Here is a 25,424-nt window from a genome sequence, read left to right as displayed (position 1 = left end):
AGCTAATTTTGAGCTATTTTACCCTAAAAATGACACTTTTTAGAAAATATTTTCACAAAACCATAACTTTTTAGTGATTTTTTTTTTTGCATTTTTGTCATATACTATGCTAGTTACAACTTCCTTATCACTCAAAAAAGTCCTAACACCTAAATTTCAATTTGGGGGTTTAACCTGCCCTTAAATTTCACAATTGTTTAAGGTGGGTTGTTTCCCTTACAAAAATGTCTCCTGCAGTAATGTTCATTACATCTCTGATATGGGCTCGAAGTTACACGAATCTATATATATAATTCTCTTCTAGGAGACGCTAAAAAACAAGATGTAAGCGCGCTCCCTACCACCCCTCCCCTACATGGTCTGGTGAGCTGTGGTTCACTCTAAATGTTTACAAGCAGAGCCGGGTTTAGTGACGACAATTTGGGGCAGATAATTTAGTTTGAAACAATTTTAAACGTGGGTGGGGGGAGTAACTAAGTGGAGTTTACTGTAACGGAGGGGGGGGGAGAAGGAGGGTGTTTTAAAGAAATATTTTCAGTGGCAGCGTTAGTAATGTCGAATTCTCAAATTATGAATTACTGAAAAGTAGAAAAAAAAACTAAATAGCGGCGTATGATATGCCGCGGGTCGGCTCGTTTAGATAAAATCTACACTAACAACTCAAACAAAAAGTTAACCACATTAACATATTTATTAAACGCTGTGTTTTCTGGTAAACTAGAAAACACTTTTAACTAGTATTCCATGATTATATTGTATAATTATATTGAAAAGAAATAGCCTACCAATAGATTGAAGATCCTGTGATAGCTTTAAAACTTCTTTTTCCAGAGATTCAATCTAAGAACAGAACAACAGTTACAGAAATACATTATGTGTCACGAACTATTAATTTGTCTCAATCCATCATCTTTTTTTTTTTAGTTGGCGCACTTAACTACAATAACTACAAGTACTTTGTGACACAGTACTGATATAAGGAAGACTAGAAATTTTACTTTACATTATTTTTAATTTATTGCTATAAATAAATAAAACTATTTTATTTAATATTTAAATATTAATAACTTTTTCAAAGTACTGAAATATAAAGATTAAGATACATTTCATGAGCACTTGTTTTATAATTGTGTTTAATATATTACATTATATTGAGCTAAAAACATTTGAGTTCATTTACCTTTTTCATTTTCTCTTCCCTAGTCTCATAGTTTTGATTATATACTTCAATTATTTTGTCAATTGGAATCAATCTTTGTTGTAGAAGTTTACACATCACAACATGCTAAATAGAAGAAATGTAAAAGCAGATGGTTACTAAATGTGTTAACATAAGATTGAAATAAATTAAATTCATAAAACAGAAATTAAACTCACAAAGCAGTAATTTTACAAAGAATAAAATGATGGATTTGTGATTAAAAATACAAGTAAAGAGTGGCTAAGGTAGTGTTTAACAAACACAATTGTAAATAACCATCAGACAGACCTAGACGTTGATGAACAGATGGTAGAGACATACATACAATAGTACAGAGATCAGATGTGGAAAACAAAATAAACAGATAATTTTATACTGGAGATTAGATTATGTATAAACACAGGGGTGTATGTGAAAACACACACTATAGTTAAATACTACAACTGTGTTATAACTCATAACTATGTACAGAGGAGAAAAAATAAAATGCCTATACAGCCACTAATAGAACTCAAATTTTATGCATTAATCTAAACATTACTTTTAAAAGTACCTTAGACAATAATGTATCAAATGTTTTTGTTGTATCTTCTTGGATAGTAGATATCAAATCCGAATGCCTTTTAATTTCTTGTGTAACATGATCTATTTTATCTGTGTAAAGACTCATCTCTTTATTTAGTGTGTGCAGGATGTTTTCATATTCTTTCATATCTAAAGACAGTATCTCCAGTGTTTTGTCTGTGCCTGATTCTTTTGTTTTTAAACTGTCAATTTGTTGATTCAGTTTGTCTATTTTGTTATCCTGTTCTTTTATTTGTTTTCCTAGGTTTTTAAAATTCTGTTTTTGTTTCTTGGAAAACTTTTCAATTTTCATCCCCATGTAACTTTGTTCTGTTTCAAATTTGTCTCTCCATTGTTTTATTTCTGATATGTCATCTTCAGTCTTTTGTTTTGTGTCTTGGAGAGAAGTTAGCATTGTTTCAATATCCTTTATTCTTTCCGTTAATTCTGAATGTTTATAGATATGTATATATATATATATATATATATATATATATATATATATATATATATATATATATATATATATATATATATATATATATATATATATGTATATATATATGTATATATATATATATACATATATATATATATATATATATATATATATATATATATATATATATATATACATATATATATATATATATATATATATATATATATATATATATATATATATATATATATATATATATATATATATATATATATATATATATATATTGTTTAGAATAAACCATTTTGGTTTTTATGTACATGCATGTTCCAATTTGGCCAAACAATTATTGATGTTAAAAAGTAATTATACACATTATGTTACTTTTATTTCTTCACTGTTTCAGTGCCATATACAAACTTTAATTTTCAATACAAAATGTATACTACCAAGTGTAGAGTCTTTTGAAATATTTTCATTTCTGGCTTTCAGACACTTACTGTCTGATGTTGTCTGTTCTTTTATAATCACTGTGGGAGGGTACATCTTGGTGGATTCTGTCAACAAGAAATAATATTTGCTAATACTAAAGACTTTATTTCATATAAATCCATATTTTTCACTAAAAAGAAAATTAAATAGCGGTAACGAGTAATGATGGGAATTGGTATTAACTATTTATATCTTTAAAATGTTTTTAATACATTTAAACACATGATGATTTTATAGTTGACAACTAAAACAATTTGTAAATTCTAAACAAGAGCAAATTATTAACAATTAATAAATAAAAAAGATATGAATATACCCATTAACATATAAGTGTGTTCCATGATTGTGCTTTGTGCTCTTGTAACCAAAATTAGCAAATCATTCATTGTCATATTGGTGTCAGAAGTCTTGTCTAAATACCCCATAGCTGTTGTTTTAATCTGCAAAGGTTGAGAATAATAGTAGGACTTATTTTAGAACAACTGCCATGTAGCGCCTTTTAATACCACTGGTCACAAAAAAATGAAAGTTAAAGAATAGGCCTAGATACTGGTGAATTAAAACAGTGTTAATATAAAAGTGTTATTGGCTGCCTAAATTTATAAACCAAATAGTTTAATGACTTAGGTTTTTGGAATAAAATTATGCTTTACTTTTGTATTAAAATAGAATACTTGTTAGTAAACATGATTAAAGGCATCACAATGAGAAATAGAAAAAAATTAAAATTATGTAAATAAAAATGTTTTGATACTCCGTATTGCATGTGAATAAAACCAAACTTAGAAAATAGAAATAATGGGATATTAACTACTTTAAAAGATTACATTAAATATGGTTATACAGTGTTACATATTGTATGTGTATAGCAAACATGGAGGTGTATATAACTTTGTGTAAGGGAATAAAAATTGTATAAATTAAAGGATTCTGAAATAACATGTTTTTTTAAATGCAATATTATAACTGTCAAAGCATAGTGAACATATCTGTTTGTATTTACCTGCCTTACAAAATCACAGATGCTACTCTGTAGATGAAAACTTGACTCGTCCAACAAGTCGAGCTGGGCAGTTAAATGTTTCTTTAATGGGTCTGTCATCTGCATGAATTTTATCTTGTTAAAAATCGTTTTTTTTTTTTGTTTCATAAAAAAAAATGTTTTAATTGCTATTAAAATGTAGCTTAAACACTTAGAACTTAGATCTAGTTCTTACACATTAAAACAAGATCTAAAGACAACTGTTATACTGTTATACTCATAGAAATCGAATAAATCATATTACAATATTAACATTATTTTATTTTAAGTTGATTTAAAATATATTGAAGGCATACATTAGGATTTTCATGTTAAAAAAAGAATGTTAACGTATACAAGATACACACATTTTTAGATTAACGTCATATAATAAACACTAACGAAACCATGAAACAGTAGTTTTAACAAATGGCGAACAAGAATTTCTCTTTAACTGGGAAAATCCAATAATTAAAAAAAACAACAGAAGGTATTTAAACAGGGGCGTAGCGAGGGGGGGGGGGGGTGCGGACCGCACCGGGTGACACCATTTAGGGGGGTGACACCAAGGCAAAAAATAGCAAAATATATAGAGAAAAACTCGAGGGGGGGTGCAAATCGAAAGTTTGAGGGGGGGGGGGGGGGGTGCAAATCGAAAACTCGAGGGGGGGGTGCAAATCGAAAGTTTGAGGGGGGGGGGTGCAAATCGAAAATTTGAAAGTTTATCCCTGGGAAGGTTCTCTATGCCTCTGGGGGGGGGGGGGGGTGACACCATTAAGTGCCGCACCGGGTGACACCCGACCTCGCTACGCCACTGTATTTAAAAATTATGTATTGTCTTCTGATACGTTGATAAGGGCATATTTTTGTAGTTTAGTTGTTAGCGTTACTTCTACTGTGTATCCTGCTTGCTAACATTGGGCCAGTGTGTTTTACTAATATGTTTATTTTTTTTTTATGACCACGTAATAGCGGGATTTCCCGTTTATTAGTTTTCAGTTTTGGTTTCATACTCACATTCTACGCTGTTGGCCATACTAAATAACTGCCAACTACACTTCTTAGAAAAGTTTTTAGCAATTCTGAAATGAGTTACGTAACCAGATGGTGTTTTTAAGATATAATCAAATCATAGTGTCAACACATCTTATTATCTGATGTTATATCGTCCCAACATATTTTCCAATCTACTATCATTAATTAGGAACCAAAGTGTGATGATTAGAGCGACATTTCTAGATACATAGGAAATGATGCCTATCCACTGTTGTTTTGTATAGCCGTTAAACAAGTAGATACTGATTATCTTATAGGATGAATATATTTAATTGTTGTCTCCCTTTGACCAGTCTCCTTCTAGCCTCTAAGATCGTGTCCTGTGTACAGTTGTGGTTTAAGTCAGTCAATGTCGCTCAGCTGTTTACAGTTTTAATGAATTTGTCTAAAGAGTTTGTCCCGTCTTGTTGGCTTGTCCTTTGTTTTTCCTTCACCAATACGTTAATCTTAATCGTCATCTTCCCTGGTGTGTTTTGTACTGGCTGACCTGCCGTTAGTGTGTGTGTGGGGGGGGGGAGAGGGGCGGTTGTGGTGGTAGACGTTAGAGTTTCCGTAGACTTGTCAGTTGTGTGCTGTTTGACTGGCTAATGTTTTAATTCATAATGTTCATTCATTAATGTTTTAAAATAGATAATTAATATAAGTAAAGAATGTCTTAAGTCCCCGTAACTGCATCCAGTCGTGTTTACAGTCTCGCTTTTGGGACTTTTTTTTGTTTTTTTTATATCCTAGAGGTTGGTTTTTAGTAAAAGTAGTCAGCCATTTATCAAAGTTTGGTAACATTCGTGTGCTAGTCTTCCATGTTTAGATGTTGTTTTTCCAATGCTGTAGAGTAATATATTATTAAAGCTGAAATCGGCATTATTTCTGTTTTATCACAAACCGAGCCCATCAAAGCAAATAGTGGCAACGTATGCTTTATACCAAAAAAAAAAATAACATGTCTAGTGCCCTATATAAACAACGCTCCCCTATCAAACGTTGTAAAAATAAAACGCTGTTAAACATTAATTATTTCCCATGTAACGTTGGAAATGAAGTAAGGGGGGGGGATACCAATAACAAAACCAAACAAATAAAATTTTAAAGAAAAAAATAAAATGTTGAAACTTACATATAATGCAGAGTTTATAAAGTACAAAAAAATGTTCGTGGACATCGACATGGGGGGGGGGACAATATACGCATTTGGTTGTAATAATAGGTGGGGGGTCTAAAAATGCCACATTTTTGTGGAAGTCAAAAATTAATTGTTGATATCTAAACACTGATATAAAAGTTGAAGAAACCTAATCAAACAGGCATCACCTAATCGTTTTTTTTATTCGACTGGTTAATTGAAAGTCTTGATCAAGTTTTAAGTTTTACTACCCAGCCTTAAGTCAATGCTGAATACAAATTGTCTGAAATCATAAATAAAGGTGATACCAGAAAAAACGATCGTAGGGACTACAGGCTAGTCTGGCTGTCAATAGGAACTACTTGGAAAAAAAACTCAGCCCCCCCCCCCCCCCAGCGCTAGTCTGTCTGTCAATAGGGCTCAAACTGATTCTTTTTAAGCTGCATATTGAGATCAAATAACCCTTTTAACCTTCTTCTTCAGACAAAACTATCTAAACCGTGTGGCCGAGCAGTTGCACTTTGGGTGTGTCGTCAGGGGTTGAGGGTGTATAGTTATAGTATATCTTTTAAAGAGATCTAGTCAATACGTTAAGCAGCTTTTTTAAAAATGTATTTTAATAACCTATTTCAATCTATTGTATTGATATTTATTGTGTTACTCCCTGTCCCATTAAGACAACACATAGACCTAAACAATAACATTTAGATGACAAGAAAAACCAGGTTATTATAGCAATATGTGCATCTTCTTTCAACCAAAAATAAATGGTTTAAAGAAAAATCTTTATCGGTGTCATTTTAAAAGTACATATGTGTATTCGTATTATTTCTAACATACATGAAAAAATAAGACACGTAGAATTTGACATCATTTTTTTAAACATAACAGTGCAGGAAATTAGTTTTAAAAAAAAACAATTATATTTCTAGCCAAATAGGTTTACATCAATATTAAATGCATGAAATCAATTCAATTGGTTACGATAAAGACACATAGTATAGCTAAGGGATTGGAACTAATGTTACTAGACGTTTTTTTAAAAAATGTATTGTTGCCTCCCCTTCAATATGGACACCGAGTAAAAGTTTGTTTGTTTAAAATAAACTGTTTTTTTTTTATAAATGACTCATGAATTTTTTTTTTTGTTATTTAAATTGTGATGCATTATTGTACATTTGAAGAGTATCTTTTTTATAGTTTTTATACGAATTCCTACAAAAAAATTGTGTGTATTAAAGGAAAAAAATATGATTTCGGAAAATTCCGCTATTCGGGTCTATAACTCTGATCAGTCCTGAAGTGGGCGTATACTTGAACGTTAGTTTAATAATAAAACTGTTTTATTATTTTCTCTTTTGTATGAAAAGTTTCATCAGCCGTAAGTTAATAACAGCAACCGATTAATTAATTTAACATCTGCAACACAGTGTATGACAATAGAGTTTAAGTGATGTGTTCAAGAGAAGGCTTTGCATGGCCCTATTTTATGTGATTGGAATACGGGATGTCCTGTCAGTATCAAAATAATTAATGGTGATTTGTCATTACAGCCTCTAATACTTGTAGTAGAATAAGCAACATGACAAAGACACGTTCAAATATTATATTCTAATCCATTCTATTCCTGTATGTTTTATGTTTGAAAAAAAATATGTAATATATTATTATATAGAATAGTTATAATGAAACAGGAAAAAATGTATAAGCCATTGTAGTATCACAGTAATTTTGCTAGATTTAATCGGACACTCGCTTCAAATGATTGTCAGTGATATCAACATATCAAAATACAATCATAATTATAATACGTATACAAAAACGAGTCGACAGGCTATCCTTTGATAGCAACACAAGTATCAGTAGCTGTTTAAGTCCATGTTAGTTATAAAACTCTACCATCACAGATATCTACTTTACAATGTGTTTCTTGTGTTGTGAGGTAACTTTAGGTTGGACAATGTTAATAATGTAGTGTCAATGCATTACACTTGAGGCAATGTATTCTTAATTGTAGTTATCAAAACGTAGATGTGTATATAACAAGACTGAATGTAGACTAAGACAGAAATGATTAAGGGCGATTAAGTTCGATACAGTGTGCGTTTGTTTTATTTGAATAATAGACAAGAGAGGCAACAAATGTATATTCCTATCGTGCAAGACTATTTGGTAGCTTCCCTTCGTTCCTCTGCAACTAAACATATAATATTTCTCACCTGGACTTCTGTGCTGACCACTCGGTAAATGTTAACTGGATGCTTTACTATCATAAAATTCCTCTCATTGTAACTGCTCAATTGTGTTGTTTACTTTTACTATTTGCAAATGGAAATAAAATTGTGTTTGATCCCACAAACTATTTCTAACACATAATAAAAAAAAAATACAAGTACATAATCGATTACAAAGAACTTTATAATAGAGTTTAATCTGATTATATTCACAGATGTCTGACCACTTAAAGAAATATTTAACTACACAGCTTGAGCTATTGGACGAGTCAAGTTTTCATCTACGGAGTAACATCAGTGATTTTGTACAGCAGGTATATACAAATCGTTTTTTTAGGAATGATGTGTATTTTAAACGGGATAATTTGATAATTTGATTCAAAACAATCAGATCCACTATTCATTGAAATTGTATTTTAAACATTCCATTTCAATCACGTTAATTTTTATAGTCTAAATATGAGTAATACAATTATGTGTTAACTCATTTCTAATACTCAGAATGTGTTCAAAGCATGCACTTAAACAGTTTTAGACACACACAAAATCTACATTGTTTTTTAATATAATAGGTTACCACTTTTAATATAAGTTTTCTTATTTGGCCAGATAAAAACCAGAGCGAATGAATGTGTAGATAACATTCCTGACTCCAATAAAGCAGTGAAAGATGCAATCGCTATGGTAACAACTGCACAGAGTAGAATAATAGAACACACAGATATGTTTACGGGTACGGTCATAATTTTTATTTTATTTTTTCTATTAAACATAGAATTGATTTAATACTAATTCATAACCGTTGAGCTTGTAAAATTATGATATTTTGTGTCACTGCTATAGAAACCTCAGAATGTTTTATATAAACAAGAAAAATATTGTAAGAATTAAAACATGCCTATATACATTCATCTGACAACACCCTTGTCATCTCATAAATTAGTTGAAAGGTTAAGTAAACAACGTTTTTTTTAAAATTGCAATATCAATAATGGTCCACTAACAATATATAAGAAGAAATAAAATGTAGCATTTTAAATGCATGTTTTTCCTTCTAAAATATTAAATGAATGCTATGAAATAGATAGTTTGATTTTGTTTTAAATAAATATTTAATTAACAATGTTTATTCTTGTCCCCAAATATTTTGTGTTTATTTATTTTTTACTTTGTGGAATAATATTTTCTACAGACATTGACAAAATTATAAATTTGTAATTAAACAGATGAATATAATCCAGAAACATCTAGAAGACTAAAGGATTTTGAAACAGTGTTATCATCCCTTCAAGACACCAAACAAAAGACTGAAGATGACATATCAGAAATAAAACAATGGAGAGACAACTTTGTAACAGAACACAGTGATCTGGGGATCAAAGTTCACAACTTCACTAAGAAACAAAAACAGAATTTTAAAAACTTAAGAAAACAATTAATAGAACAAGATAACAAAATAGAAGAGCTGACCAAAGAAATTGAAAGTTTAAAAACAAAAGAATCAGACACAGACAAAACACTGGAGAAACTGTCTCTAGATATGAAAGAATATGTAAACAACCTGCACACATTAAATAAAGAGATGCAGAGTTTACACAGATAAAACAGATCATGTTACACAAGAAATTAAAAATCATTCTGATTTGATATCTGCTATAAAAGTAGATAAAAACAAAAAATTTGAAACATTATTGTCTAAGGTATATTTTTAATAATATTTTGATAAATAAATTAAGTTCTAATAGTAGTTATAAAGGCATTATATGTTTTATTGCCTATACATATTGATGAGTTATAACACATTTGTAGCATAAACTAAATTTTGTGTTTACACATACACCCCTGTGTCTCTCACGCTCTAATGACTTCTAATTAACACCCTTCTCAGGTATAAAATAATCTGTTTATTTTCCACATTGTTTCCCACATCTGATCTCTGTACTATTGTATGTATGTCTCTACCATCTGTACATCAAAGTCTAGGTCTGTCTGCTAAAAATTTACAATTGAGTTATTTAAACAACACCACAGCTACTTCTTACTTGTAATTTAAGTCACATTTTCATCATTATATTCTCTGTAAACATTTCTGCCAATATTGTAAGTTATTGTATGTGTTTATTTTCATGTTTTCTATTTAGCATGTTGTGTTATGTAAACTTCTACAACAAAGATTGATGCCAATTGACAAAATGATTGAAACATATAATCAAAACTCTGAGACTACTGAAGAGAAAATGAAGAAGGTAAATGAGCCTTATATGTTTTTAACTAAACCCAATTTTTAATATTCAATTTGGGTGGCATAATAATATACTTAATACAGAGGCGTATCCAGGTTTTCATTGTAGGGGGAGCGATAAGAGCAAAAAAAGGCGCCGAATTTTAAACACGTTCTATATTCGTGTATTATATATATAAATATATATATATATATATATATATATATATATATATATATATATATATATATATATATATATATATATATATATATACTAGCTGTATGTCATTACTTCGCTATGATGTAAAATAAATTGAAAGTAGCACTCTGAAGAAATAAGAAAAAACAAGGCCAACAAAACAAAAATTGTATCAATCTATTAAATATATATATATATATATATATATATATATATATATATATATATATATATATATATATATATATATATATACACACTACAACCAAAAACAATTAACGTAACACAATCTGTTTTGTAATTCTTGTAAAAAAAAATTCTTACATAATAATTCCTGGGAAATTATTTAAAAGACAAGTGAAATAGGGGAAATAATCACTCTCCTAATATAAATATGTATATATCTACACATTTAATTATAAATATCAAAACAAATAAATAATGACTTTAGAATATAATGAAATTGTTTAACACTATTCATGCTTACAAAATGTTTTTGTCTATAATCAGAATTTAATATATCGTCATCATAAATGCTAATGTATTATAGCATAATGACATTTTTTAAAATCAGAGTTGGTATAAAAGCACGCTTTTCGATAGAGTAGAAAAACATTCGGAATAACAGCCTATATTTAACTAGATTCTATATCGGTTTTTAGTTAAGATCCTATATTTTCATTAACTACTGCTTCTTTGTGTTAAAAAATATCATGTTTTAACATAGTGATAGGTATGAGTTAGATCGCTGTATTGATCACACACCTTTTTACTGGTAATTGCAAAAACAATATTCATAGAGCTTTACGTTTAAAAAGCTAATTTTCTGGCGGCATGGTACTTTGGTACATCATTACGTGGTTTTCTACATGTACTTAACATCCGTTCGGGGTGGGTTGGGGGGGGGTGGATTCAACTTCATTCACCACTGTCCGTTCACTTTAGGTCAATCATCCAACCCAGTGTATACCTAGGTGTGACATTAATGTCGCTCTACACAAGTGTGGTGGTGAGGTGGGGGGGGGGAGATAACCAACTCAGAGTGAACATAGCGTAAGTTTTTAGATGACTGTTCTAAACATTCATATATATTACACAAATATATATTGCACAAACATATATTACACAAATATATATTACAGAAATAGATTTAAATAAGTAGCAGTGGTATTATGACAATATTTTTTTTACAGAGGGGGGTTGTAACTGTTTCATATAATTTGTAATCGTAATCACTATCGCCCAAACTGTAAGAATACTACTACTTGTCAAAATTTCCCCACCACTACGCAGTTTGCTCATAAGTAAATTTAAATAGAGATGCCACATCAGTTGTATTTGTTTCTGTATTGTAATTTTTTTTTAATTAATCACACAATTCAAACTGTATATATAAAGTAATTATGTGTGAAGTTTTATGTATAACATTTTCTAATTCAATTATTCGTAAGCAAATACATTATACAGTTGCCTTAAACCTAACACCCCTCTTGCCAAGTGTACTACCGTTGAGGTTTTTTAAACATTGCAATGCATCGTAATGGTTTTTTTTAGAATGGCAAACTGATGCAGCTGTTAATACGTGTTGTAAACGTAGACACTACTAGCCTAGTACATTAATGCTTAATTGCTGCATGAAAAGAAATCTTGTGATTTACATAGATGTGCCGACCAAAAATATTTTTTTTAACAAATATCATTGTTTAAAACTTTGAGTTTAAAACGTTTCCAAAAAGGCGCCACTTTGCTGAAAATGGCCAGAGGGGGAGCGGCCGCTCCCCCTGCTCCCCCCCCTGCGTACGCTACTGGCTTAATACAATTATAAACAAGTCCTCATTTAATGTATATTCATCTTTTTATTTCACTAGTTTAATAAAGAAGTTACCAACAAATTTGAATATCAATTAAAATAGTTATTTCTTTAGTAATACATTTAAAATGTTAGTAGGTTTTAGGTTCCCCATATGTCAATGCTGTCACATGTGCTTATTGTCTTGAAGTATTTTTTATGTCTATAGTTTGTTTCGCTAATGTATTTCTGTAACTGTTGTTTTTAGATTGAAAAAGAAGTTTTAAAGTTGTCAAATGACGTTCAATCAATTGGTAGGTTATATCTTTTCAATTTAGATATACTTTATAATCATGAAATACTAATTAAATTAGTTTCTAGTGTACCAGAAAACACATTGTTTAATATTTATGTTAATGTGTTAAATTTTTCTGTGAGTTGTGTGTCATTTATTTTTCTAAAATTGTGTAAATTAAAGACTTTGAATCTTTTGTGAATGCTTCGTAATACAGTTATACTATAGATCATATAAAATTTATATTATATATGTATATATATATTTATGTATATTTATATTATAAATGTTTTGATACTCTGAAAATATCTTCCAATTATCATATTAATAAACATATTTTTAAACAGGTTTAGATCTTTATTTGTTTAAGCATTTTGTTTTTCAAGATTATAATCAATAGCTGTAGCCTTTCTATTTTTTAAATCAATTAGAAAGTTAAAGTGCTTTGCTTATGGTCTTGTTTTATGTTAAATAATGTTATGGTCATAATAATTATAACAGGTAGTTTTCTCATTGTTTTTATTGTAAGATCAATTTTATTTATCGATCCTGATCAGAGATGTAATGGACGCTACAGTTTGCAGTGTTTCTTCCAGACTTCTTTCTCCACTTGATATTTGGGGGGGGGGGGGGGGGGCGGACTAAAATTTCCGGGGAGGGGCGGACAGTATTAAAAGTATATATTTTCTACATGGATTCCATTTTGTTCGAGAAGGAACTCTGGATGTTCGGTTTATTTACAAAGGGAAAAAAACAACTAAAACAATTTTCAACCAATATTAATCAAACGTACGAGAGTGATTAAAAAAAACATAAACAACCGATAGGTCCATAATATACTATTTACTTAGCAATCTACTTGGGAAATGTTCATATAATTTTAATTTATAAATGTATTTCTAAATACTGCGTCGCTTGATTCTAATGTGAAAATTTGGTCTAAGTACAGCTGATAAGTCTAGAAAATTAGGTTTAGTGTACATTGTTTGAATAACGTATTTGGTGATGTGTAGATACCTTTTGTATTTTATTTCCTGCAGCCAATCAACGAGTAAAACATTCTACGCTGGGGTTTGTTGCTTCACAAGGTCGCTGGGACGGGACAAACCGTGAATTATACACAGTTATTACATTCAACAGTGTAGAACGTAACGTAGGAAACCATTTTAATCCGAACACTGGAGTGTTTACCGCCCCTGTTGATGGTCTATACAAAGCAAAACTTACAATAAAACAAACAGGAGATAAAATTGTGGGGGCTGGCATTAAGCACATGTCTGATGGTGTGGAGTCATGGCACGGTAGTGTTGGGACTAAAGATAAATATGCTGAAGCTTCAAGAACATTTGCAGTTCGGTTGAAATTGGGAGATATTTTATATTCATACACTGGTTATGAGGATTGTGAATGTACACATTTTTCTTGTTCGCTACTTACCGTCTAATGTTAACACATCATAACACAAAATTTACATGCAAAATCAAAATATTTTGTATACATTAACAAGTTTTACAGATTTTTTGCTTTTATTAGAGATGTATTTTAGAGATAAATCTGAAAATATTTGCAATAAATCAGAAAATAATGATATTTATAGATATTTATAAATCAGAAAGTTAGGATTTTTATTTATATTCATTTAGTTGTGAAACTATAAATAAGCCCCCCCCCCCCCCCCCCAGAAAATTGTGTTTTTAGTGTAAAAATCTAAATTGGTTTTTATCCATATTCTTCTAAACATGACCCAATGTTTACACGTTTGTATATGTATATGTGTATATATATTATATGTATATGTGTATATATATTATATATGATATCAGAAAACCGGCAGTATTATTCAATTTAGAAAAACAACTTCAATATAAACTAACCTAACTTCAATGACTAAACTTTGCACCATGCAATTAATTGCTTCGCGTAAAAAAATAGCTATCAATTTTTGACCATTTAAAAGATTAATGCGTTTAAATGCATTTGTATATTTCAGCTATGGATTTATTGTTTCATTTAATTGCTATTTCTATTAAGTTTTAACAATAGGATACGCTTAAATTATCTGTGTTTACCCTCTTTCGGAGACTAATTAAAATAACTAAAGTTTCTATATGGCTGACTGGCAGAGTCCACAGCGTGTTTAAGTAACGGATCCGAAACCCATGCAGGCATTTATATATATATATATATATATATATATTTATATATATATATATATATATATATATATATATATATATATATATATATATATATATATATATATATATATATATATATATATATTATATATTTGTATATTTTATTTATATTTATATATATTTTTTTTCTGATATATTGTAAATCTGTTATATGTTTTAACTATTTTAAATGATATATTAAGTTGTTATGTATATTAAAGAATTAACAGGTTTCGTTATAATTTGTTTGACAGATCTTACAGTTCGAATCTTAATAGTGAATATGTGTAATATATTATTTACTGATGAACGCACGGACAATAAAGAAATCATTTTTAATGTCGGCATAAAGATAGGGATAAAACAATATTTTAAAAATACCAATACATAAGGGGTTTCTATCGGATTATTTAAGGAAATAAATTTGTGTACTTTATAAAGTTATTAGGTGTTTAGGTGAATAATATTTAAATAAATATTGTCTTTGTTTTTTCCATAGTAGTTTGTGCATGCTATATTTGTTGTGTAAAAAACAACCTAAGCATATTTAAATAATGTCTATATGTGGCTAATCGGGTTGTTCAAATTATTTTTCCCCCTAGATCAACAACGCCTGCCCTTTAATGCTGTAAAAAACGTGATGATATTTTCACACAGTCTGATGACAACAAACAGGGAGATTCCATTCAGTCTCTCGCACGTCCTCTTAGTGTTACTATGCAAATCTTCGTGCAAACCCTTGCTGGCAAAAAATTCAACATTGAGGTTGATCCATCAGACACCATTGAAATTGTCATGGACAAAATATTTGAAAAAGAAGGCATTACACCATACAAACAACGTCTGATATTTTGTGGCACCAATCTTAAAGCTGATCGCAGATTGTCAGATTACAACATTCAGAAAAACGAAACCATTTATCTTATGCTTCGTCTGGGACATAACTAATACTTGACCCTTTCATTGAAGAACCCAAGCTCAATCACTATGTTACTCTATTTACTGTTCTTCTAAAGTCACTTTCACATTTTAGAAATCAAGAGATGAAAATGTTGGGCTGAGGTAAACAGTTGACCGACAAGCTAATCACTAATGTGGCATGGTTACCGAACCTAAGCATATATTGTCAACATTTTTTTTTTAATGTTCCCAAAGTATAGTAGACAGTTTGTTCTACTAGTGTGTTTTGTAGTTTTGCTTTAAGTCATGGCTTAAAGTTACAGGATAACTCAACATTTAAGTCGGGAAAAATAATTATTTCCTTTTTTTTAATTCTTTAACAAAAGGTATTAGAGATTTCAATGCATGTGTATGTCTGTATACATTGTTATGTATAATAGTTAAACATAATTCAATGTAGTGTGTTTTTATCTTTAATATTACACTTAGGCGGGTCTTCTATAATATAACCATGACTTTTATCACACTATACTGCATATTACATGTTATTTTAACACACAGAAGAACAAATCGCCATAACTACACATATGTTTTTTATTATTTAATATACGTTGCCACTAATTGCTGCGATGGGTTTGGGTTGTGAAAAGACAGAAAAAATATGTTTATTTCCACTTTAAAAATCGTTACGTTTAATTAATTGTAATCGATAGTTGCTTGAAATGAGAACACCGTCAAAGACAAGAACAATTTACAACGACATTAAAAGACAGCGGACCCGAAACAATAACAAACACAAAAATGTCCCAGTAAAAACAATGTACAGCTTAAAATTGAAAATAGCATCAAAGATATACACGACAGAGAACATTACCCAAAAAAAAAACATCACCCAAAAGCTGGAATGTAAACACGACTGGACGATGTTAAAAGGGGGCCTAAGACATTTATGTTATTTTTTTTAACTTAAATTATCTATTGCAAATTATGTTTAAAACATGAGCTAGATAACAGCTAAATACTTACAAGTCTAAGGAAAATCTAACTTCTACCCACTCCACTAGTAGAAGACATTAGAGTAGGTCAACCAGTACACAACACTCAAGGGAAGACGACGATTTAGATAACGTCTTGGTGAAGGAAAAAGAGAGGACAAACAAAAAACAAGACCCGACAAACTTTCTAAAGAAATTCTTTTAAAACCGTAAACAGCTGAGTGACGGTGACAGCCTTGAACCACAACTGTGCACAGGACACGATCTTAGAGACGATTAAGGAGACCGGTCAAAGGGAAACAACAATTACATATATTTATCTTATAAGTATTTTTAGGTCCTATGTTGCTGTACCTGTCATCGAGATGTCAACCCAAGGCTGTCATGGAAAAGTTGTCCTGTTATGTTGCTGTATGTATGGCTGGGTAGTGGTGAGTACCGGTACTGAAAGTATGTAGAGTGATGATATTGTTATTCGTTCTGATTATTGTAACACTGCAATCTATTTTATTGTCTGTAATAAGTAATAAATGTATTGAAATGCCAAGTTATATTTTTAGTTTAATATTAATGTTGCATTTATGTTTTAGTGGAAGTAATTAGTTTGCTCAGGTCTTTTATATATATATATATATATATATATATATATATATATATATATATATATATATATATATATATATACCATATTTATATAATAAATAACATGTGCGTTTGCGTGTGCGGGTGTTTCTGTGTGTACATAAAGATTTATGTATAGATGTCTGTATTTTCTTTTTGTAGGTTAAGTCTTTGAAGCGTTACACTCCACCTGTTTCTATCACTTCCTGTCTACACTGCAAATTCTATCCCCCTTATGTCACGTCAACTACCAACTGTTCTGTATATGACGACTTTGGTGCGGTTGACTTTTTAGACTTCCACTAATTTTCTGGACCCACTAGTACAACTACAGAGTTTCTTTAGATAATACTTGCTCCAGTAAAGGATTGCTAGCTTCTCCTCGACTTGAATTCAAACTGGCCTTCACTTTTCTCCAGGCTTTAACTTTGATTGGCTACCACTGGTCACTTTGTTTGAGCCGTTCCGGCTGATCCAGCTATGACCTAGTTATAAGACATATAACATTACGTCATCACACAATATGTAGCTTGTTCTTAGCATTAAAGGCAGCAGTTGTTTGATTTTATTTTTCTCCCCTACATGGGTGTTGTCATCAGCTAACGGGCCTCAATTGCCCGTGGTTTTGCGCTCAGGCGTTTTGGGTTAATTCTCCCGCTCTAACCCATCCGACCATTCCGTAACCAAATGTGTCTATAAACCAAGGTTGTGTGAGTTTAGAAAGAAATATACATAGACAAAAGCAGTTGAAGTTTAATCTTTAAAAAAGTGAAACGATGTGAATATACATAACAATTTATTTTTAATTTATCAAAATACTTCATACATTAATATGTTAAACTATCTAGTGTATAAAATCTGATTATTATTAAATAAAATGTTACTAGATTAAAAGAAAGTTAGCCTTAACGATAACGACGAAGAAACAAAATAACGTGTTATTACTGATATTAACCGTTAAAAATATTCGTTACTCTTTTTATTACTCCTTATAACAATGTTTTTTTTCCATACATGTTATGATGTATGAACATTAGACGTCAAGAAGGGAACAAGAAAAAAGTGAACATTCACAACTTTTATAGACGGTGGCTGAATATAAAACATTTCCACTTTTCATCTGAACCTCAAATGTTCCTGAAGTTTCCACAGATTGATCTTCTGTACTAACACCACCGAGCCGTGACTCCACACCACCAGATTTGTGCACAACAACAGCTCCTACAGCACTGTCTCCTGTTTGTTTTATTGTAAGACTTGCTTTATACAGGCCATCAACAGGGGCAGTAAAAATTCCAGTCTTTGGATCAAAATGGTTTCCTACGTTACATTCTACAGCACTGAATGTAATAACGTTGTTTCTGATATACATTTTCCCGTCCCAGCGACCTTGTGAAGCAATAAACCCCAGTGTATGTCTCACTTGTTGATTCGCTGCAAGAAATAAAATACAACAACGTATCTACACATTACCAAATAAGTTGTACAAACAATGTACATTTAACCTAATTGTAAAACACGTGTTGGATGTATTTAGGCCAATTTTATCACAATATTATATTTTAATTAATTATATTAATTATTATATTTTATCACAATATTATTCTGCCAAATCAACCAGGAATTTTTTTGCATAGATTTTTAAAACACACATTCAAAAACTAGATATTTTCCAAGTAAACAGTAAGTTGTAGAAATGTATATTGAATGCCCGTAAACCACACAAGAACTAAACCATACACATTATGGACTAATTGTTTGTTAATTTAAAAACAACAACAACAATATTTTGACGGTTGATGCCCAAGATACACAATAGCAGTGTAGGGCTTGCCCAAAAACAGAAGACTACATTAAATCTATCACTCCCTAGCTATTGGCTACAATTTTGTTGTTGTTGTTTTTTTTAAATTATTTTAGGTGGGTTATTTCCCTTTCTCAAGTAACCAAAAAAGTCTCCCACTGTAACGACCATTACATTTCTGGTATAGGATGAAGCAAAAATAATTCCAATAATAACAATTAGAAAATGCCCACACGTTTTTCCATTACATTATCCTATAGTTTAAAAGCCCTTTATTTATAATAATTATAAAAACAAAATTTCTTTCATATTACATTATTTTGAGAAAAAATGTGTTCAAATTAATGTTCATGATGGATTATAATGTTTTACTTACACTTTCATGAGGACATTTTTTTAATATATAGATAATGATTTTGTTAAAGAGCATAGTTTAAATTAATTTCTAATGAAAGCATTAGTAAAAATAAAATCCATTTCTCAAAATAAAAAATTATACAAAAACAACTCTTAAAAATTCCACACTGGCCAATACTTAGTATAGGCCTATATAATACAATTAATTTTCATTTGAAGAAAGAACGTTAGCCATGTAACAATTATTTATGTTAGTTATCTTACCTGGCATTATTTTACTTACCAAATGTCTGAGAATCCCCTGACAAGGTTAAAACATCTTTTTCCTGTGTTTCAATCTAAGAATAGAACAATAACTAATAAACACCTTATTTAATCCATATTATAAACTGTAGATCTCAGAAGACACATGTTACTTAAGCAGCTTAAAATTTACATTTAAGACACATCACCAGAGTGTACAAGAAAAAACTCAGTTGCAAGTTTCAAGTGGGATTTATACATCACATTTATAATTCATAATAATCGTTCTTGTTATTTTGATCTGATCTTCTTGTACTAAATTTTTGTTATTTGAATTCAATATAATGTTAAATGGGAATACTCCTCTTCATGTGATGAAGATTGTTTATCTCCAGAGTTTTTAAATTTCACATTAGCTTTTTTTTTTAATTTACTACTTCAGCATCTGAAATTGTCCCAATTTTTATGGTGTTGTAATAAAATGGTAAACATCTGGGAAAAAAAATGCTGTTCGTTTTATTTACTCTTTCTGTACTTTTACTATCATATAAATATACCTCGTGCACTAAACCATATAAGGTATTGTGTTAGTATTAATTCTAATTTTTTTGTTAAGATTACACAAATAAGTCAGGTGTATGATTGCCACAAGGTCTCTTAACTATGTAGGCCCTATTTCCATTTTCTATTTTTATGGATTGTGTAATAAGAACATTCGAATCTGACAAGCCAGGTGCTTGAGTGGAACCCCAGGGAAAATGAAAGTGAGGGTGCCCAAGATAGACCTGGAGGCAGAGTCTTCTTGCAGAACTAAAGACAGTAGGAATGTTTTGAGAGGTTGTAAAATAAACAGTGTGGGAAAGAACAAAATGGAAGGTTATGTGTGAGGCCATTTGCTCCACAACAAGTAAAGAGGAATAAGTCACAGTCATAATTATAAAATGCATAGAGGCACTAAAAAGATGACATGACAAAACATCTATTTTACTATTGCATAGTTATATACTCTGATATAGTAAAGTATATATAAATACAATATAGTATATAGTATTTAAGGAAAATATTCAAACATGTATAAAAAACAATCTATACAGGTATTTTACCTTTAATTTTCTCTCCTTAGTCTCAAAATGTCTATTAAAAGTTTGATTCAATTTGTCAATAGGCATCAATCTTTGTTGTAGAAGTTTACATATAACAGTGTGCTATTGAATAAAAAAATTGGTAGTAATGCATATAAAAGAAATTCATATTAAACAAAGTGTATGTCAAAATGAACATAAATTGAGTAATATAAAACATTTTAAATACAAGTTATCAGATAAAAATTAAACAGCTTACTACAACTTTTATAAATTATTACCTTAGACAGTATATTTTCACAAAATTTAGTTGTATTCATAATATTTTTCTTTTCATCTTCTTGTATTGTAGATATCAAATCTGAATGGCTCCTAATTTCTTGTGATACATTTTCTTTTTGATCTCTCTGAACCTGTATCTCTTTATTCATATTGTCTAAATTGCTTTTGTAATCTATCAAATCTATTGACATTTTCTCTACCATTTTATTAGATATTGATTCTTTTTCTCTTAAACATTCAATTTCTTCAAACAGGTTCTCTATTTTGTTATTTTGTTCACGTATTTGTGCCCTAATGTTTTTTAAATTTTGTTTATGTTTCTTGGACAACTTTTCAACTTTAATCCCCACATCACTGTGTTCTGTTACAAAATTGTCTCTCCATTGTTTTATTTCTGATACGTCATCTTCAGTCTTTTGTTTTGTGTCTTGAAGTGATGATAAAGCTGTTTCAATTTCCTTTAGTCTTCTATGTGTTTCTGAATTTTTTTCAACTGTTTGGTAAAATATTAAAATGTGGTAATAGGTGACCAAAGAAAAATATTACTTATATTTAACATATAAGACTAATGTTAGTATAAATACTTTGGATACAAGAAATGTAGAGTTAATAAAATACTTAGGTTAAAAAAAATCATGCTTTATACCAGGGGTCTCCAAACTATGGTCCATGGACCGAATGCGGCCCGCAAGGTCCTCTCATCCGCCCCGCAGAGATATTTTTGTCCACGGAAAAATGTTTGTTGGAGGTAGCTGAGGAACTTTGCCCAGAAAATTCAAAACGATTTGAAAATGTAGCTTTGGGTGCAACTACCGTTGCCCACCGTGTTGCAGACATTGATGAACACATTGTAACTCAAACAGTGAAAAATGCATGCAAGTTTTGCCATTTTTCAATTGCAATGGATGAGTCGCTGAAGTTTATATATATTTCTATATATTTTAAATTTCGTTGGTGGGGGGTAGGTAAAGGGGGGTATATGTTCTTCGGCGGGGAAGAGGGGTGGGGCTCCGCCACTCCAAAGAGATGCCCAGAAGAAACTGGCCCCGAACTGATATTTGATAGTAATGCGGCCCTCGGGCTGAAAAGTTTGGAGACCCTTGCTTTAAACTATTTGTAGTATTCATTTAATTTATTAGATGAAAGAGAAATAAAAAAAAATATTACAAATCATGTTTTTCTCATACAATGCTATTGGAGTGCTATATATTTTGATGAAGCATTTTAAATTTTGTTTTAATTATACAGCTTGTCATTATTCATTGGAGGCTACACTTTTCTTATGAAAAGCTTTTGTTGTGAGTTGTTCAGTAATTTACATTTTAGGGAGTATAATTAAATGTACCTGACAATAAGTCTTTAGGAATAAATCTGCTATCTGTTGGTTGCAAAATTTCTGGTGTTGTCTTTTCTCCTGTTATCACAGTAGGAGGGTACAGCTTGGTGGATTCTGTCAACAAGATATAAACATGATGCACATCAGTTAACATTAAACAAAATGAAGGACTGGCAAGAGAATTGTCAGTTGTATGTACAGTAGCAAGTTTTTATTAAAATATGGTTATTTCATAAATCATTTTGGCTAATATTCAATAATATTTTACAAGCATAATCTTTTAATGATTGTTAACAAACAACAATTTGCTATCAAAATGTGTTTTATTAAATGATGACGATACCTGTAAACATATATGTGAGATCATGCAAAGTACTTTGTGCTGCTGTTACCATAGCAATTGCATCTTTTATATCTTTATTTGAGTCAGTAGTGGCTCTGATCTTAATCTTGACATGTAAGAAAAGTGTATTAAAGTGATAGATTAGATTAGTTTCAACTTGAACAATGCAAATATTGTAGAGCTAATGATGGGATTGCATGCTAAATTGCGTTTAACAAGTTACAGTTAAAGTTCTTGTTTTTTCCCACAGATTATGTAGATAAATCTAATGGGATGAAGTGGGTGTTTAAAAAAAATGATTAACAGATGATCACTCAGTGTTTAACATAATAGGCCTACATGTCTTTATCCACTAATTATGTAGATGAATCTAAGAAATATGTTATAAACAATATGTTACATACAAAAAATGTATATGACATCAGAAGATTGTATTCAATGCTTTATAATATAAAGTAAAAAAATATATTGTAAATAAATACTAATGTAATTAATAATATTATTATTTTAGATAACAAGTGAAGCATGTAACTAAAAATGCACACCAATGCAAATAAAACCATTATGATTTACCTGCTGTACAATATCACTGATGCTACTCTGTAGATAAACATTTGACTCATCCAATAGTTCAAGTTGACCAGTCAAATGTTTCTTTAAATGTTGATACATCTGCAAAAGGCATATTTTAGTTTATTTTACTTAGATGATACATTTTTAGTCAATTTAATTTCTTAATCAGATGCTTTCGTTTACAGATTATGAAATAATATGTGTTAGACTTATGTTTTAAATGATAAAATTTAAAACTAAATTGGAAAACAACTTTTGACTTTACAAGTAATTCTAGTTTATTATTATTATCATATTATGCATTGCTTACTTTTAAAATGGCTACACTTTATTTTTAAACTACATTTATATCATTTAGACTACTGTTGTTTAAATTTTCGTAAATTACATCCAAACACACTTTACAGTCCTAATTCTATTTTGATCTAAATCAGTAATACCTTAAAATTATTTAAAATTTTGTTTTAGAGACTTAAAACAAAATGGCCTATCTTCTTTTCCTCTTAACACTGAAAAATAATATCGGGAAAATCCAATTTCTCTGAATTGCTCAATTCACTTTGTGGAATTAAAATTTAGAATCTTTAAGTGTTTACTATTTGATATTTTTTATTATTAAATTATATACAAACAGTAAAATAAATTACATTATATATTTGCTAAATGTTTTTAAAGAGCCATATACTAATTCATCTTGTGTATAACACGTCATGTACTGCCTAAACATGAGTAAGGAATGAAAGTGAAACCATTTACTTTACATTGCTGCTGAGTCTACGCGTATCTTTTTTTATATGTTATAATACCCTAGTGCTAGTTAATTAACAAAGAGTTATATTAGTAAAATCAATAATTAATTTCTTTTGTTTCACTTTGTTATAAAGTCGTTGATACAGTTTTTACATAAAATACGATAGACACAGAGTCTATCGTATTTTATGTAGGATAAGGATACACATTTTTTTTAATAGCGCATTTGTGGAATATGTAGTTTGCTCAATTTTTATTTTATTTTTTTAAGATTTGAAGGCGTTTTATTTTAATCCCAAGCGATCCAGCGATAATTGGTGTTGCCAAACAAATTGTAAGCACTTGATGTTCTAGTGTTCTTGTAGTTTAGTCAGTGTATCACAGAGGCGTAGCGACCCTTCCCTGCGCCGGGGACAAACTTTTCGAGATTTCCATTTGCACCCCCCCCCCTTTCAATTTATTTTTCCAACCCATTTTGGCGCCCCCTAAGGTCGGCGCCCGGGGACATATATACCCCCTTCGCTACGCTACTGGTGTATCAACTAATGTCTTCAATTTGACTCCATCTCCTCCACATCCCGTTCCATGTCCACCTTCCTCCCAGAGGCGTGTCCAGGTTTTCGTTGTAGGGGGAGCGAAAAGAGCAAAAAAAGGCGCCAAATTTTTTAACCATTCTATATACGTGAATCATATGTGTGTATATATACCTGTATCATATGTATATATATTTCACTGATTACGAACGATAGTTGCTTGAAATGAGGACACCGTCAACCAAATCAAAGACAAGATTAATTTAAAAAGACATAAAAAGACGAAGGACCCAACAAAATTACAAACACAAAAAAGACCCAGTGAAAACAATGTACAGCTTAAAATTGAAAATAGCATCTAGACATTGAAGATTAGCACACGAATGTTACCAAACCTTGAAAAACGACTGACTATCTTTACCAAAAGCCAACCTCAAAGATATACAAGACAGAGAATATTACTTGACGAAAAATCACTCAACCAAAAAGCCGGACTGTAAACACGACTGGATGATGTTAAAAAGGGGACTTAAGACATTTATGTTATTTTTTTTATCTTAAATAAATTCTCCATTATAAATTATAGTTAAAACATTAGCTAGACAACAGCACAATACTGACAAGTCTACGAAAAATCTAACTTCTACCCACTCCACCACTCCACTAACAGAAAACATTAGAGTAGGTCAGCAAGTACAAAACACACCAAGGAAGTCGCCGATTTAGATAACGTCTTGGTGAAGGAAAAAGAAAGAACAAACCAACAACCAGACCGGACAAACTCTCTAGCA

At 30.4% G+C, this 25,424-nt stretch overlaps 1 protein-coding gene across 1 annotated transcript in view; it reads right to left on the bottom strand.

The window, feature by feature from the left end:
• Nucleotides 1-23,858, bottom strand: part of LOC131957615 (uncharacterized) — a 46,597-nt gene extending 22,739 nt beyond the window's left edge. Inside the window, exons 1-3 of the mRNA XM_059322349.1 lie at nt 23,791-23,858; nt 23,351-23,449; nt 22,778-22,883 (exon numbers count right to left, since the gene is read on the bottom strand). Of these exons, the coding sequence (XP_059178332.1) occupies nt 22,778-22,883; nt 23,351-23,449 (205 nt within the window). The 5' untranslated portion in view covers nt 23,791-23,858. The remainder of the gene's footprint in view (nt 1-22,777; nt 22,884-23,350; nt 23,450-23,790) is intronic.
• Between the last annotated feature and the right edge of the window lie 1,566 nt (nt 23,859-25,424).

Source organism: Physella acuta, unplaced genomic scaffold (assembly GCF_028476545.2).
Source record: "Physella acuta isolate Inbredline_101_S28 unplaced genomic scaffold, ASM2847654v3 ptg001250l, whole genome shotgun sequence".
Taxonomy (NCBI): Eukaryota; Metazoa; Mollusca; class Gastropoda; family Physidae; genus Physella; species Physella acuta.
This window is presented reverse-complemented; position numbering and strand designations above follow the sequence as displayed.